Below are 14,886 nucleotides of genomic sequence, written 5' to 3'. Positions count from 1 at the left end.
CAGAGATAGATTCGGATTCAGATAACATTTTTGGGTACCCATAATATTCTGATCATTGTGCTTGATGCCTTGACACTCATTACTTCCTTTGGGCTCCATTAAATATGGAGAGTTTGTATTTTTTCCATTTTCATAGGGAAAACATGGAGCATTGTCTGCTTAAAGCCACCCAGATAATCAGTAACAGAGTCAGTTTTCAACTCAGCTCTTCAGATGACAAGAGCATGTTGCCTCCCCTGGCAATGAGTGTGGGCCTACCTTCATATTGTTCATCAGGCAACTTCCTTTTTTTTTTTTTTTTTTTGAGAAGGAGTCTCGCTCTGTCACCCAGGCTGGAGTTCAGTGGCGTGATATTGGCCCACTGCAACCTCTGCCTTCCGGGTTCAAGCAATTCTCCTACCTCAGCCTTCCAAGTAGCTGGGATTATAGGAGCCTGCCACCATGCCCAGCTAATTTTTGTGTTTTTAGTAGAGATGGGGTTTCACCATGTTGGCCAGGCTGGTTACAAACTCCTGACCTCAAGTGATCCACCCGCCTTGGCCTCCCAAAGTGCTGGAATTACAGGTGGGAGCCACCACACCCAGCCATCTGTGTAACTTTCATTCTTTCTCTGGGAATGAAGAAGAGTGTATCTTTTCTTTTTCCCCCAGCTTCCTACATCAAAAACATCTATGCTATTTGTTTTTATTCACATGATAGGACTGGGAAAAATGTGAGAAAGGAATAGCAGATTCCCTGGAGAAACTACGAACTTTCAAAAAGAAGCTTTCCCAGTGTCTACCGGATCACCACGAAGAGCTCCATGCAGAACAAATGCGTTGCAAGGTAAATTACTGAACTGAGATTTTCACTGTCATCTATCTGTGTGCCTCTGCTGAAATAATGTCTTTGGGGCTCTATTCCAGTCAAACTCCTAGGTTGTTTGTCTACATGCAGATACAAGATCCTAGTATATGACATGAGGACAAGCAACTCAGGTGAACCTTGTATTGCTGATTTATTGCAGTTCTTGAAATTATAGACTAGTTTATGGATTACTCCAAGGAAGCAAATGAAAATTTAAAACACATTAAAAGATATCTAAAAGCTGAGTCAAGAGCAATAAAGTCATCTTTTAAAAGCATCCACGCTGGGGAGTCATTCTACCAGAAGAATCTACTCTACAAGAAGGGGGGAAAAAGGATCAACAGCCTGGAAAATCTGCTGACAGCGGACCTCCAAGGGACACACCCTGCCCTCCAGACCATTATGCAAGGAAAGGGGGAAAAATAGTTTATCTCAGTGACTGCATAGAGACACACAATCCTTAAATTGCTCAGGGTTCTAAGTACTTAAAGATTATGATCAACACCTCAAATGGTACTTGAAAGCAAGTCAGTAGCTAATAATACAGACCACTCCCTGGATTATGAGCTCTCAGAGACCAACACAATTCAGTGCCTGTAAGATTCATGCCTTTCACATCTTTGTAGCCAAGTGAAATGCCCAAACAGCAGTTCTTTGCTGAACGATAGGCTGATCATATCAAAAGTACCTTTAAAAAGGTTTTTCTTTCAAATTAAAAGTGCCCTTATGTTCCCCAGTCATTTGCGAATTATTGCTCTAGGGTAATTCTGTTAAAAATTCGCATATACTTAAATGACTTGGGTTTCAATTAGAAATTCTCTGCCTCACTTTAGCAAAGAAATCCCAAGCATTTAAGAGATGATAATTGTTAAAGAGGTCTAGAAATCATGAAAAGTGCAGCTATAAGAATTTTTTCTTCAGTTATAAAATCTAAGGATATTATTTGAAACTTGAAAAAGGCAAATTTAGGAAAATTAAAAGGTAGTATATTTTACATCATGGATAGAAAGTGAAAGAAGTACTATCATGAACTGTTACATTCAGAAGTATGCAATGGTTACAACGATTAAAAAGTGCATTTTAAACCTGTGATTATAAATTTATTAAAAATATTTAAAGAAGCCAGGTGTGGTAGATCATGCCTGTAATCCCAGCACTTTGGGAGGCCAAGGCAAACAGATCATTTGAGACCAGAAGTTCAAGATCAGCCTGGGCAATATAGCAAAACCCCACATCTAAAGAAATTTAAAAATTAACCAGAGTGGTGGTGCTTGCCTGTAGTCCTAGCTACTGGGGAGGCTGAGGCAGGAGGATCACTTAGGAGTTTGAGGCTGCAGTGAGCTGTGATCACACCACTGCATCCAGCATAACTGACAGAGTGAGACCCTGTCTCTGAAAAAATAAAATAAAATAAAATAAAATAAAATAATTAAAGAAAACTTCTGCGAAGCAGGAGTGGGCATTAACACCAGCTTGTGAAAATACTTATTATTGCCCCTTTTCAGATGGGAAGACTGAGGCTTCTGGAATTTTAATAACTTTTCAAAGTCAATAAATATCTGGGTTGCCTGTATCTACAGGCTATATTTTTGCCACACTGACTTGTTTAATGGGTTGGTATACTGTGCATCTGAAACAGTTGGTTTTTGGTGGTGGTGTTATTATGCATTTTTTTTTTTAATCCATATACAAATCTGATGCTCGAGTTGGGAGGGTAGAAATTGGTGTGAAAAATGGAAAATCTTTCCAGTGGTATAACAACTGAATATGTTTAGGAGTATTAGCAGAAATGTTGCATATTTAATTAACCTAGATGGTTTGGTCTTTCAGCCAAATACTGTTGCCGTGGGGCATCATTTTTTTATCTCCCAAAATACATGACAGTTACAAACACATGCTGCTATTGAGTGTGTGGATTTAAAAAATGTATTTTAGTCTAATCCTGCTACTCTTCCCCAAACTGCCCTTAGCAGCAAAACAAGGCAATTACCTGGAAAATTCAGGCTAAAATCTTGTTTGCCTAAATTGCCTGGGAAGTTAGCCTCAGACAGCACCACTAATTGCCATTGCCTTTGGAAACCTTTCTACCCTGTAAAGACACATAGAGGGAGGGGAAAGACACATGAAATACTCTATTTATACACAAAACTAGCTTGAATCTAAAAACAACAGCTGGTTATACAAATTGCAAAACTGGTAATTGGTCAAAATATTGTACAAACTATTGTCAACTCATTCAAATATTGCTATATGAGTTTTTTTTTTTTTTCTTAAATCATTCCCCTAAAAGACATGGTACATAATCTTTTTTTAGTGACTTAAAGAAATGTCTGATCCTGCAGAAAATGTATTCAGTGCATTGTTTTAAATTGAGTAGTAACAGCAACAGATCTTCTCAGCTATTACATTATAAGTATAGATCACAGAATGTAGCAACTCTATGGTGTTTGAAAATGAAAGTTAAATTTGGGTGTCTGTTTTTAAAAGTATTTCATCAGTGTGATCAGCAATTCAGGACAAAAAGAAAGGATAAGTTAGAGGTTTATGAAGTCAGTCGAAAGTAAAGAAGATCAATGCAGTGATTAAACTTCAATTTAGGAAAAAAAATTTTTTTAATCAATACAATGATAAGTAGATGGCAGAAAGATTCTTCAAGCAATCGTACTTTATCAGAAGGACCTAGCAATTTCTCAGATTATGTGGAAGCAAATGAAATACGGGCAAACCTCATTTTATTGAACTTTGTTTTAGTGTGTTTCACAGATACTATGTTTTGCTTTTTGTTTCTCGGGTTTTTTTTGTTTTTGTTTTTTTTTACAAATTGAAGGTTGTGGCAATGCTGCATAGAACAAGTCTACCAGCACCATTTTTTCCAACAGCATGTGCTTTCTTCCTATGTCTGTATAATTTTCGTAATTCTCATAATATTCCAAACTTTTTCTTTACTGTTATATTTGTTATAGTGATCTACAATCACTGTAATCTTTGATGATAATATTGTAATTAGCGGCACCACACACTATGCCCATAGAAGTCAGCAAACTTAATTCATAAATGTAGCATGTGTTCTGATTGCTCCACCAACAATGTTCCCAATCTCTCTCCTTCTCCTCTGGCCTCCTTATTTGCTGAGACACAACAATATTGAAATTAGGCCAATTAATACAGTGGCCTCTAAGTGTTCAGTTGAAAAAAATCTCATGTCTCTCACTTTAAATCAAAAGCTAGAAATGACTAAGCTTAGTAAGGAAGACATGTCAAAAGCTGGAATAACCCAAAAGCTAGGCCTCTTGTGCCTAACAGCCAGGTTGTGAATGCAAAGGAAAAGTTCTGAAAGGAAATGAAAAGTGATACTCCAGTAAATGCATGGATGAGAAGAAAGCAAAACGTCCTTATTGCTGATACAGAGAAACTTTGAGTGGTCTGAATAGAAGATCTAACCAGCCACAACATTCCCTTAAGCCAAAGCCTAACCCGGAGCAAGGTCGTAACTCCCTTTAATTATGTGAAGGCTGAGAGAGGAGAAGTAACTGCAGAAGAAAACTTGGAAGTGAGCAGAGGTTGGTTCATGAGTTTTAAAGAAAGAAACCATCTCTATAACATAAAAGTGCAAGGTAAAGCAGCAAGTGCTGATATAGAAGCTGCAGTAAGTTATGCAGAAGATCTAGCTAAGATCATTGAGGGAAGTGGCTACTCTCCCTCCCTCTCTCCCTTCGTTTCTTCCTCTTTCCTTCTGTCCCTCTTTCTTTACGTCTTATCCTTCCTTCCTTCTCCCCTCCCTTCCCCTCCCCTCCTCTCCCCTTCTTGACAGAGTTTTGCTCTTGTTGCCCAGGCTGGTGGTAGATCAAACAGCCCTATGCTGGAAGAAGATGCCATTGAGAACTTTTATAGCTTAAAAGAAGTCAATACCTGGCCTGAAAGCTTCAGAGAAAAGGCTGACTCTCTTCTTAGGGGTAAATGGAGCTGGGTGACTTAAAGTTAAAGTCAGTGTTCATTTACCATTCTGAAAATCCTAAGGCCTTTAAGAATTATGCTAAATCTGCTTGTGCTCTATAAATAGAACAAAACCCCAAGGGCATCATATCTGTTTACACTACAGTTTTTACCAAAATTTTAAGCCCACTTTTGAGACCCACTGCTCAGAAAAGAAAGGCTTTCTTTCAAAGTATTACCGCTTCTTGATAATGCACATAGTCTCCCTAGATACCTGATGGAGATGGAGATGTACAAGACTAATGTTGTTTTCATGCCTGCTAGCACGGTATCTATCCTGTAGCCCATGGATCAAGGAATAACTTCAACTTCCAAGTCTTATTATTTAAGAAATACACTTCGTGAGGCTATAGCTGCCATAGATAGTGATTCCTGTGATGGATCTGGGCAAAGTAAATGGAGAACCCCGTAGAAAGGATTCATCATTTCAGATGGCAATAAGAACATCCATGATTTGACCTGAGGAAGCAGAGCAAAATGGCCAAATAGAATTCTGTACTGATTGTTCTCCCTGCAGGACCACCAAATGTAACAACTACCTATGTAAGAAAGCGCCTTCATAAGAATAAAAAATCAGGTGAGCAATCACATTACCTGGTTTTAACTTCATACTGCAGAAAGAGGCAATGAAGAGGGTAGGAAAGACAGCTTTGAGTTGCCCACACCACTTCTTCTTTTCTATGCCCCAGCGGCAGCCACATGGCACAGAGAGAGAATCTGTGCATGTCAAGGAGGGAGAGCCCAGCAATTGCTCTGCATTGCATTGGAGCTCAGTGCTGCCAACACCAGGCAGAACTCAGCTAATGCCCACGGAGGGAGCATTTAGACAAGACCTAGCCAAACGGGAAGCTCCCATCCCAGCCGACAGAATCTGAGTTTTGACAAGCACTTGCCACCGTGGACTAAAATGCTCTGGGGTCCTACATAAATTTGAAAGGCTGTTTAGGCCACAAGTACTACACTCCTAGGTAGGGCCCAATGCTGAACTGGACTTGGAGCCAGTGGACTTGGGGGCACATGACCCAGTGACACACCAGCAACACAGCTAAAAGAGTTGTTGTGCCAATCCTCCCCCAACCCCAGGCAACACAGCTTGCAGCTCCAAAAGACACCCCTTCCTTCTGCTTGAGAAAAGAGGAAAGAGTAAAGAGGACTTTGTTTTGCATCTTGGATACCAACTCAATTACAGTAAGAAAGGGCACTGGGCAGAGTCACGAAGGCTTCATTCCATGCCCTGGTTTCTAGACGTTACTAGACACACCCTTGGCCAGAAGAGAACCTGCTGCATTGAAGGAAAGGAGCTAGTCCTGGCAGGACACATCACCAGCTGACTAAAGAGCCCATGGGCCCTGAATAATCAGCAGTGTAACCAGGTAGTACACGCTGTGGGCCTTGGGTCAGATTCGGAGACAAGCTGGCTTCAGGTATGACCTAGCACATTCACAGCTGTGGTGGCTATGAGGAGAGTCCTCTCCTGCTTATGAAAAAGGAGGCAAGAACAAAAGGGACTTTGTCTTGTAACTTAGGAACCAGCATAGCAACAATAGGGAAGAGCACCAAAGAGTCCCCAGGGATACTCAGTTCCAGGCCTTGGCTCTCGGGTGTCATTTCTGGATCTACCTTGGGCCAGAGGGAGCCCACTCCCCTGAAGGGTAAGTTCCAGGCCTGGCAGCATTTACCACAAGCTGAGTTGAAGAGCCCTTGGGCCTAATGTAAACATCAGCAATGGCCTGGCAGCATTCCCATGGTTCTGTTGTGGCGGTGGACATGGGGAGGGACTTCTCAGCCTGGGACAGGGAAGGGAAGAGTGGAAAGGACTTTTTCTTATGGTTTCAGTACCAGCTTTTCCACAGTAGAACAGAGTACCACGTAGATTTCTAAGGTTTCCAACTCCAAGCCCTGGCATCGCTGGACCACCTGGGGCCAGGGGGAGCTCACTGCCCTGAAAAGAACACAAGCCTGTATGGCTTCGTCACCTGCTGATCATAGAGTTCTAGGACCTTGAGCAAACATAGGCAGTAGCCAAGTAGTGGTTACAGGGGGCCTTGGGAGAGATCCAGCACTGTGCTGGCTTCAGGCCTAACCCACTACAGTCCCAGTAGTGGTGGAGGATCCACAGGGATACTTGTAACTCTCCTCCCCCCAGCACCAGGCAATTCAGCACAGAGAAAGAGACTCTGCCTGTTTGGGAGAAAATAAGGAAAGAGAACAAGAATCTCTGCCTGGTAGTCCAGATAATTCTTCCAGGTCTTACCCAAGTCCACCAAGGTGGTTCCTCTATCAGTCTGCAAGAACCACAGTGTTAGTGGGCTTGGAGTGGCCCCTAATGCAGATTTGATTGCAGTGACTAAGCACTTAGATCACAACACGCAAGTCCCTTGGAATACCTGGAAAACCTTCCCGAGAAGGTAAATACAAACAAGTCATGACTACAACTACAATAAATACCTAATTCTTCAATACCAAGACACCAGCAAACATCTGCAAGCATCAAGACCATCCAGGAAAACATGACCTAACCCAACAAACACCAATAAATAAGATACCAGGGACCAATCCTGGAGAGACAGATATATGCGACCTTTCAGAGAGATAATTCGAAATAGCTCTTTTGGGCTGGGTGCAGTGGCTCACACCTGTAATCCCAGAACTTTGGGAGGCCGAGGCGGGTGGATCACCTGAGGTCAGGAGTTTGAGACCAGCCCGGCCAACATGTAGAAACCCCGTCTCTACTGAAAATACAAAAATTAGCCAGGCATGGTGGCACATGTGTGTAATCCAAGCTGCTCAGGAGACTGAGGCATGAGAATCGCTTGAACCCAGGAGGTGGAGGTTGCAGTGAGCTGAGATTGCACCACTGCACTCCGGCCTGGGTGACAGAGCTGTGTAAGATAACACAGGATGAACTCAGAATCATATCAGATAAATTTAACAAAGAAATTGAAATAATTAAAAGGAATCAAGCAGACATTCTGAAGTTGAAAAATGTAATTGACATGCTGAAGAATGCATCAGAGTCTCTTAATAGCAGAATTGATCAAGCAGAGGAAAGAATTCATGAGCTTGAAGGAAGCTACACAGTCAGAGGACACAAATGAAGAAGAATAAAAACCAATGAAACATGCCTACAGGATCTAGAAAATAGCCTCAAAAGGGCAAATCTAAGACTTATTGGCCTTCAAAAGGAGGTAGAAAGAGAGATGGGGATAAAAAGTTCATTCAAAGGGATAACAGAGAACTTGCCAAACCTAGGGAAAGATACCAATATCCATGTACAAGAAGGTTATAGAACACCAAGTAGATTTAACTCGAAGAAGATTACCTCAAGGCGTTTAATAATTAAACTCTCAAGGTCAAAAATAAAGAAGGATCCTCAAAGCAGCAAGAGGAAAGAAATGAATAATATAAAATGGAGCTTCAGTACATCTGGCAGCAGCCTCTTCAGTGGAAACCTTACCGAACAGGAGAAAGTGAAGTGACATTTTTAAAGTGCTGAAGAAAAAAACCTTTTACCCTAGAATAGTATACCCAGTGAAAACATCTTTCAATCATGAAGGAAAAATAGACTTTTTCAAACAAACAAAAGCTAAGGGATTTCATTAACATCAGACCTGACCTACAAGAAATACTAAAGGCAGTTTTTCAATCTGAAAGAAAAGAATGTTAATGAACAATAGGAAAGCATGTGAAGGTGCAGAACTCACTGGAAATAGTAAACACACAGAAAAACACAGAATATTATCACATTGCAATTGTGTTGTATAAACTATATCTTTTTTTTTTTTTTGAAACAGAGTCTCACTCTGCCACCCAGGCTGGAGTACAGTGGCGTGATCTTGGCTCACTGCAAGCTCTGCCTCCCAGGTTCACGCCATTCTCCTGCCTCAGCCTCCCGAGTAGCTGGGACTACAGGTGCCTGCCAACACGCCTGGCTAATTTTTTGTATTTTTAGTAGAGACGGGGTTTCACTGTGTTAGCCACGATGGTCTCCATCTCCTGACCTCACGATCCACCCCCTCGGCCTCCCAGAGTGTTGGGATTACAGGCTTGAGCCACTGCGCCCAGCCTGTATAAACTATATCTTAAGTAGAAAGATAAAAAGATGAACTGATCAATAATAATAACTACAACAACTTTTCAATGTATAGACAAGTTTGATAAGACATAAATAAGAAACAACATGGCTGGGCATAGTGGCTCACACCTGTAATCCCAGCACTTTAGAAAGCCAAGGTGGGGGGATCACTTAAGGCCAGGAGTTTGAGACCAGCCTGGTCAACATGGCGAAACCCTGTCTCTAATAAAATTACAAAAATTAACCAGGTGGGGTGGCGTGTGCCTCTAGTCCCAGCTACTCAGGAGGCTGAAGCATGAGAATTGCTTGAATCTGGGAGGCAAAGGTTGCAGTGAGCTGACCAAGTTAAAGTTTAGAGTTTTTACTCATTTCCTTTTTGCTTGTTTGTTGGTTTGCTCGTTTGTGCAATCAGTATTAAGTTGTCATCAGTTTAAAATAATGTGTATTAAGATATTATTTGAGGCCGGGCGCGGTGGCTCAAGCCTGTAATCCCAGCACTTTGGGAGGCCGAGACGGGCGGATCACGAGGTCAGGAGATCGAGACCATCCTGGCTAACACGGTGAAACCCCGTCTCTACTAAAAAATACAAAAAAAAACCTAGCCGGGCGAGGTGGCGGGCGCCTGTAGTCCCGGCTACTCGGGAGGCTGAGGCAGGAGAATGTTCTAAACCCGGGAGGCGGAGCTTGCAGTGAGCTGAGATCCGGCCACTACACCCCAGCCTGGGCGACAGAGCAAGACTCTGTCTCAAAAAAAAAAAAAAAAAAAAAAGATATTATTTGAAAGCATCATGGTAACCTCAAATCTGAAAACATTCAGTGGATACAAAAAAATAAAAAGCAACAAATTAAAACATACCAACAGTGAAATCACTTTCATTGAAAGGAAGACAGGAAGGAAAAAAGGGGGAGAAGACCATATAAACAACCAGAAAAAAACAAATAATAAAATGGCAGTAGTAAGTCCTTACTTATCAATAACAACATTTAATATAAATGAACTAAACTCAGAAGACATTGAGTGACTAAATGGATTAAAAAACATAAGACCCGATGACCTGTTGCCTAAAGGAAATGCACTTCATCTATAAAGACACACATAGACTGAAAATAAAGGGATGGAAAAAGATATTCTATGCAAATGGAAAGCAAAAAGAGCAGGAATAGCTATACTTAAATCAGACAAAATAGATTTCAAGACAAAAACTATAAAAAGACACAAAGAAGGTCATTATATCATGAAAAAGGGGTTAATTCAACCAGAGGATATAACAGAGGTTGTAACATTTGTAAATATATATACACCCAACACTGGACCACCCAAATAAATATATAATATACATTTATATGTTCGAGACCAACCTGGTCAACATGGTGAAACCCCGTGTCTACTAAAAATACAAAAAAATTAGTCAGGCGTGGTGGTGCACTCCTGTAGTTCCAGCTACTTGGGAGGCTGAAGTGGGAGAATCACTTGAATCAGGGAGGTGGACGTTACAACGAGCCAAGATCATACCACTGCACTCCAGCCTGGGTGACAGAGTGAGACTGTGTCTCAAATAATAATAATAATATACATTTACTTTTTTTCCTTGGGTTTCTGTCACTATATACACTCATGTATCCAGATATCTAAAGCAAATATTATTGGAGCTAAAGAGAGACATAGACCCAAATACGATAATAGCTGCAGTCTTCAACACCCCACTTTTAACATTGGACAGATTATCCAGACAGAAAATCAACAAAAAAAACACTAGAGTTAATCTGCACTAAAGACCAAATGTACCTAATAGATATTTACAGAACATTCATCCAGCAGCTACAAAATACACATTCTTCTCCCCAGCATGTGGATCATTCTCAAGGATAGACTGTATGTTAGGTCACAAAACAAGTCTTAAAACATTCCAACAAAAGTGAAACTATATCAAGTATCTTCTCTGATCATAATAAAGCTAGAAATCAATAGCAAAAGGAATTTTGGAAACTATACAAACACATAGAAGTTAAACAATGTGTTTCTGAATGACTAGTGAGTCAATAAAGAGATTAAAACGGAAATAGAAAAATTTCTTGAAACAAATAATAATGGAAACACAATATACCAAAACCTACGGGAGAGAGTGAAAGCAGTACTGAGATGGAAGTTTATAGATTCAAGCACCTATATCAAAAAAGAAAAACTTCAAATAAACAACCTAACAGTGCATCTTTAAGAATTAGAAAAGCAAGAGCAAACCAAACTCAAAGTTAGTAGAAGAAATAACAGAGCTTACAGCAGAAATACATGAAATGGAAATGAAGAAAACAATACAAAAGATCAACAAAATGAAAAGTTTATTTTTTGAAAAGATAAACAAAATTGACAAACCATTAGCTAGACTAAGAAAAAAAGAGAAGATCTAAATGAAAAAGGAGACATTGCAACCAATACCACAGAAATTTAAAGGCTCATTAGCACTATTATGAGCAACTATATGCCAATAAATTGGAAAACCAAGAAGAAATGGATGATTTCCTAGACACATACAACCTGCCAAGATTGAACCACAAAGAAATCCAAAAGCAGACCAATAGCAAATAACAAGATTGAAGCCGTAATAAAAAGTCTCCCAGCAAAGAAGCCCAGGACCTGATGGCTTCACTGCTGAATTTTACCAAACATTTAAAGAAGAACTAATACCAATCCTACTAAATCTATTCTGAAAAATAGAGGAGAAGGGAATACTTCCAGATTCATTCTATGAGGCTATTACCCTGATAACAAAACCAGACAAAGACACATCAAAAAAAAAAAAAAGAAGAAGAAGAAGAAGAAAAAAATTATAGAACAATATCTCTGATGAACATTGATGTAAAAATGTTCATTAAAATACTGGCAAACTGAATTTAACTGTGCTTTAAAGAGATCATTTATCGTGACCAAGTGGTATTTATCCCAGGGATGCAATGATGGTTGAACATTTTGAAACCAATCAATGTGTACATCAGATCAACAGAATGAAAGACAAAAGTTATATGATCATTTCTATTGATGCTGAAAAGCACTTGATAAAATTTAACCTTTCCTGATAAAATCCCTAAAAAAACTGAGCATAGAAGAAGCATAACTCAACATAGTAAAAGCCATATATGGCAGACCCACAGCTAGCATCATACTGGATAAGATGAAAAAAGAGACATTGCAACCAATACCACAGAAATTTAAAGGATCATTAGAGGCTATTATGAGCAACTATATGCCAATAAATTGGAAAACCAAGAAGAAGTGGATGATTTCCTAGACACATACAACCTGCCAAGATTGAATACTGAATACTCTAAGATCTGGAACACAACAAGGATGTCCACTTTTGCCACTGTCATTCAACATGTTTTCCACTTAATGTGTGGGAGTTAAAAATTAAAACAGCTGAACTCATGGAGATAGAGAGTAGAAAGATGGTTACCAGAGCTTGGGAGGGTGCCTGGGGGCTGCAGGGGTGACGAGGATGGTTAATGGTTACAAAAAATAGAAAGGATAAGATCTAGTATTTGATAGAACAACATGGTGAATATATCCAGTAATAGTTTAATCATACATTTTTAAATAAATAAAAGAGTATAATTGGATTGTTTGTAACACAAAGGATAAATACTTGAGGTGATGAATACCGTATTTACCTTGCTGTGATTTTTACACATCGTCTATTAAAATATCTTGTGTACCCCATAAATATATACACCTACTATATACCCACAAAAATTAAAAACAATTTTTTTTTTTTTTTTACAAAAGCGACATTCATGATTCATGGGAGGAGGTCAAAATGTCAACATTAACAGGACTTTGGAAGAAGTTGATTCCAGCTGTCGTGGATGACTTTGAGGGGGTTCAAGACTTCAGTTGGGGAGGGAGTAACTCCAGATGGGGTGGAAACAGCAAGAGAACTAGAATTGGAAATGGAACCTGAAGATGTGATTGAGTTTCTGCAATCTCATGATGCAACTTGAATGGATAAGGAGTTGCTTCTTATGGATCAATAAAAAAAGTGGTTTCTTCCAAGATCAGATGAGATTGGGCACAGTTAGGGTGGTATGGCCGTCAACAAGAAAGTGGCTTCTTGAAATGGAATCTACTCCTGGTAAAAATTCTGTGGATATTGTTGAAATGACAACAAAGGATTTCAAGTATTACATAAACTTAGTTGATAAAGTAGCAGTAGGGTTTGAGAGGATGACTCAAATTTTGAAAACAGTTCTGTGAGTACAATACTCTCAAACAGCATCACATGCTACAAAGAAACCTTTTGTAAAAAAGAGTCATTGATGCTGCTTAAACTTCCTTGTCTTATTTTAAGAAATTGCCACAGCCACCCCAGACTTCATCAATCACCACTGGATCAGTCAATGGCCTTTCATATTGAGTCAAGACCTTCTACCAGCAAGAAGATTATGACTTGCTGAGGCCTAAGATGATCATTAGCATTTTTTAGAAATAAAGTATTTTTAAATTAAGGTATGCAGTTTGTTTTTTTTTAGACATATGCTATTGCACATTTTATCCACAATAGTATAGTGTGAATAGAACTTTTATATGTACTGGGAAACCAAAAAATTTGTGATTCACCTTATTGTGATATATACTTTATTTTAGCGGTCTGGAACCAAATCTGTAATATCGCCATGATATGCCTCCAGATCCCAAGTTATATATTTAAAGCTGTACAAAGGAGATTCTATCAAGAGGGGATTCAAAAACACTTCAGAAATCATTGGCGGGAGATGTCCATGGGTATTCAAGTTTTTTTTTTTTTTTTTTAATTTAGGAATTAGAAAATGCAGTTGGGAGCTGGACAGATGACTTGACCCAGTTGACGCTGCTGAAGGACACCCTCTCTGCCTACATCAGTGCTGATGATATCTCCATTCTTAATGAACGCATAGAGCTTCTGCAAAGGCAGTGGGAAGAACTATGCCACCAGGTAAGACAAGTTCTACAAATGGAATTATCTTGATGATGGAAAACTGGGAGTTGAATTTGAATGTCAGATGGCTTAACCCACATGTGGACCCATCCCATCATTCTTCGTATGGACAAAGGAAGAACACTGTGGTTACTAAAAGAACGTTTCAGATGAATATATTTATATTTTGCCACATTTTAGAACAACCTAAACTAGATTATTTTCCTTTCACTTTCGCTGACTGGCATAATATTCTTAAGAGAAAGCACCATGTTATGGTTCACATTTGTGATTTTGCTGGGTGGATATACTTGAAACATGAAAAATTGTTGTTGCATTTGCAATATTAGCTAATACTGTGAAGCTGGCTTTGTACAGGGAATATTTATTATCACTCTTAATTTACTGTAGTTGTTTCCTGGTAGTTAATATTCATTTATTTTTAGTCATACTTTATTCATTTATTAAATACCTTCTATGTGCACAACATCTTAAAAAAGATCCCAGATTGACTTTGAGTTGGAAATGAAAGGGAAAGATTGGTGGAAAGGCAGCGAGAAGACATCCTAGGCAAAGAGGAATAGCAGATTCAAAGGCTCATAATGAGGAACAGACCCAAATGCCTTGAGGTTATGCTCTTCAGGAAGTGGGGCCTTGTCTGTGTTGTTACTTCTATACCCCAGGTGCCCCTGCCTGGCACAGAATAGGCTGTGATATATCTCTGTTAAATGGATCAGTCATCTTAATTATTGTGATATTAACAAACTGTAATAAATGTCCTTACCATCAAGTTTAAACTTGATCTGAGACTAAAATCAGTCTAGGAGAATGTGTATGGTTAAGAAGAAAACCAGGCATAAACAGGTCAAAACAATATATAAAACTGTATAAAGGACCCAGGTGCGGTGGCTCATGTCTGTCCTCCCAGCACTTTGGGAGGCCAAGGCGGGTGGATCACCTGAGGTTAGGAGTTCAAGACCAGCCTGGCCAACAAGGTGAAACCCCATCTCTACTAAAAATACAAAA

General features: G+C 39.5%; 1 protein-coding gene across 28 annotated transcripts in view; it reads left to right on the top strand.

The window, feature by feature from the left end:
• SYNE1 (spectrin repeat containing nuclear envelope protein 1) overlaps positions 1 to 14,886 on the top strand; it is a 530,711-nt gene that overhangs the window by 449,480 nt on the left and 66,345 nt on the right. For all 28 annotated transcript variants that reach the window (XM_074037290.1, XM_005552157.4, XM_074037285.1 and 25 more), the window contains 2 exons: positions 700 to 825; positions 13,723 to 13,878. In XM_074037290.1, the coding sequence (XP_073893391.1) occupies positions 700 to 825; positions 13,723 to 13,878 (282 nt within the window). The remainder of the gene's footprint in view (positions 1 to 699; positions 826 to 13,722; positions 13,879 to 14,886) is intronic.

The sequence above is a fragment of the Macaca fascicularis genome, chromosome 4 (assembly GCF_037993035.2).
Source record: "Macaca fascicularis isolate 582-1 chromosome 4, T2T-MFA8v1.1".
Lineage (NCBI taxonomy): Eukaryota > Metazoa > Chordata > Mammalia > Primates > Cercopithecidae > Macaca > Macaca fascicularis.
The sequence above is the reverse complement of the archived record's forward strand: the minus strand, read 5'-3'. Positions and strand labels throughout refer to the sequence as shown.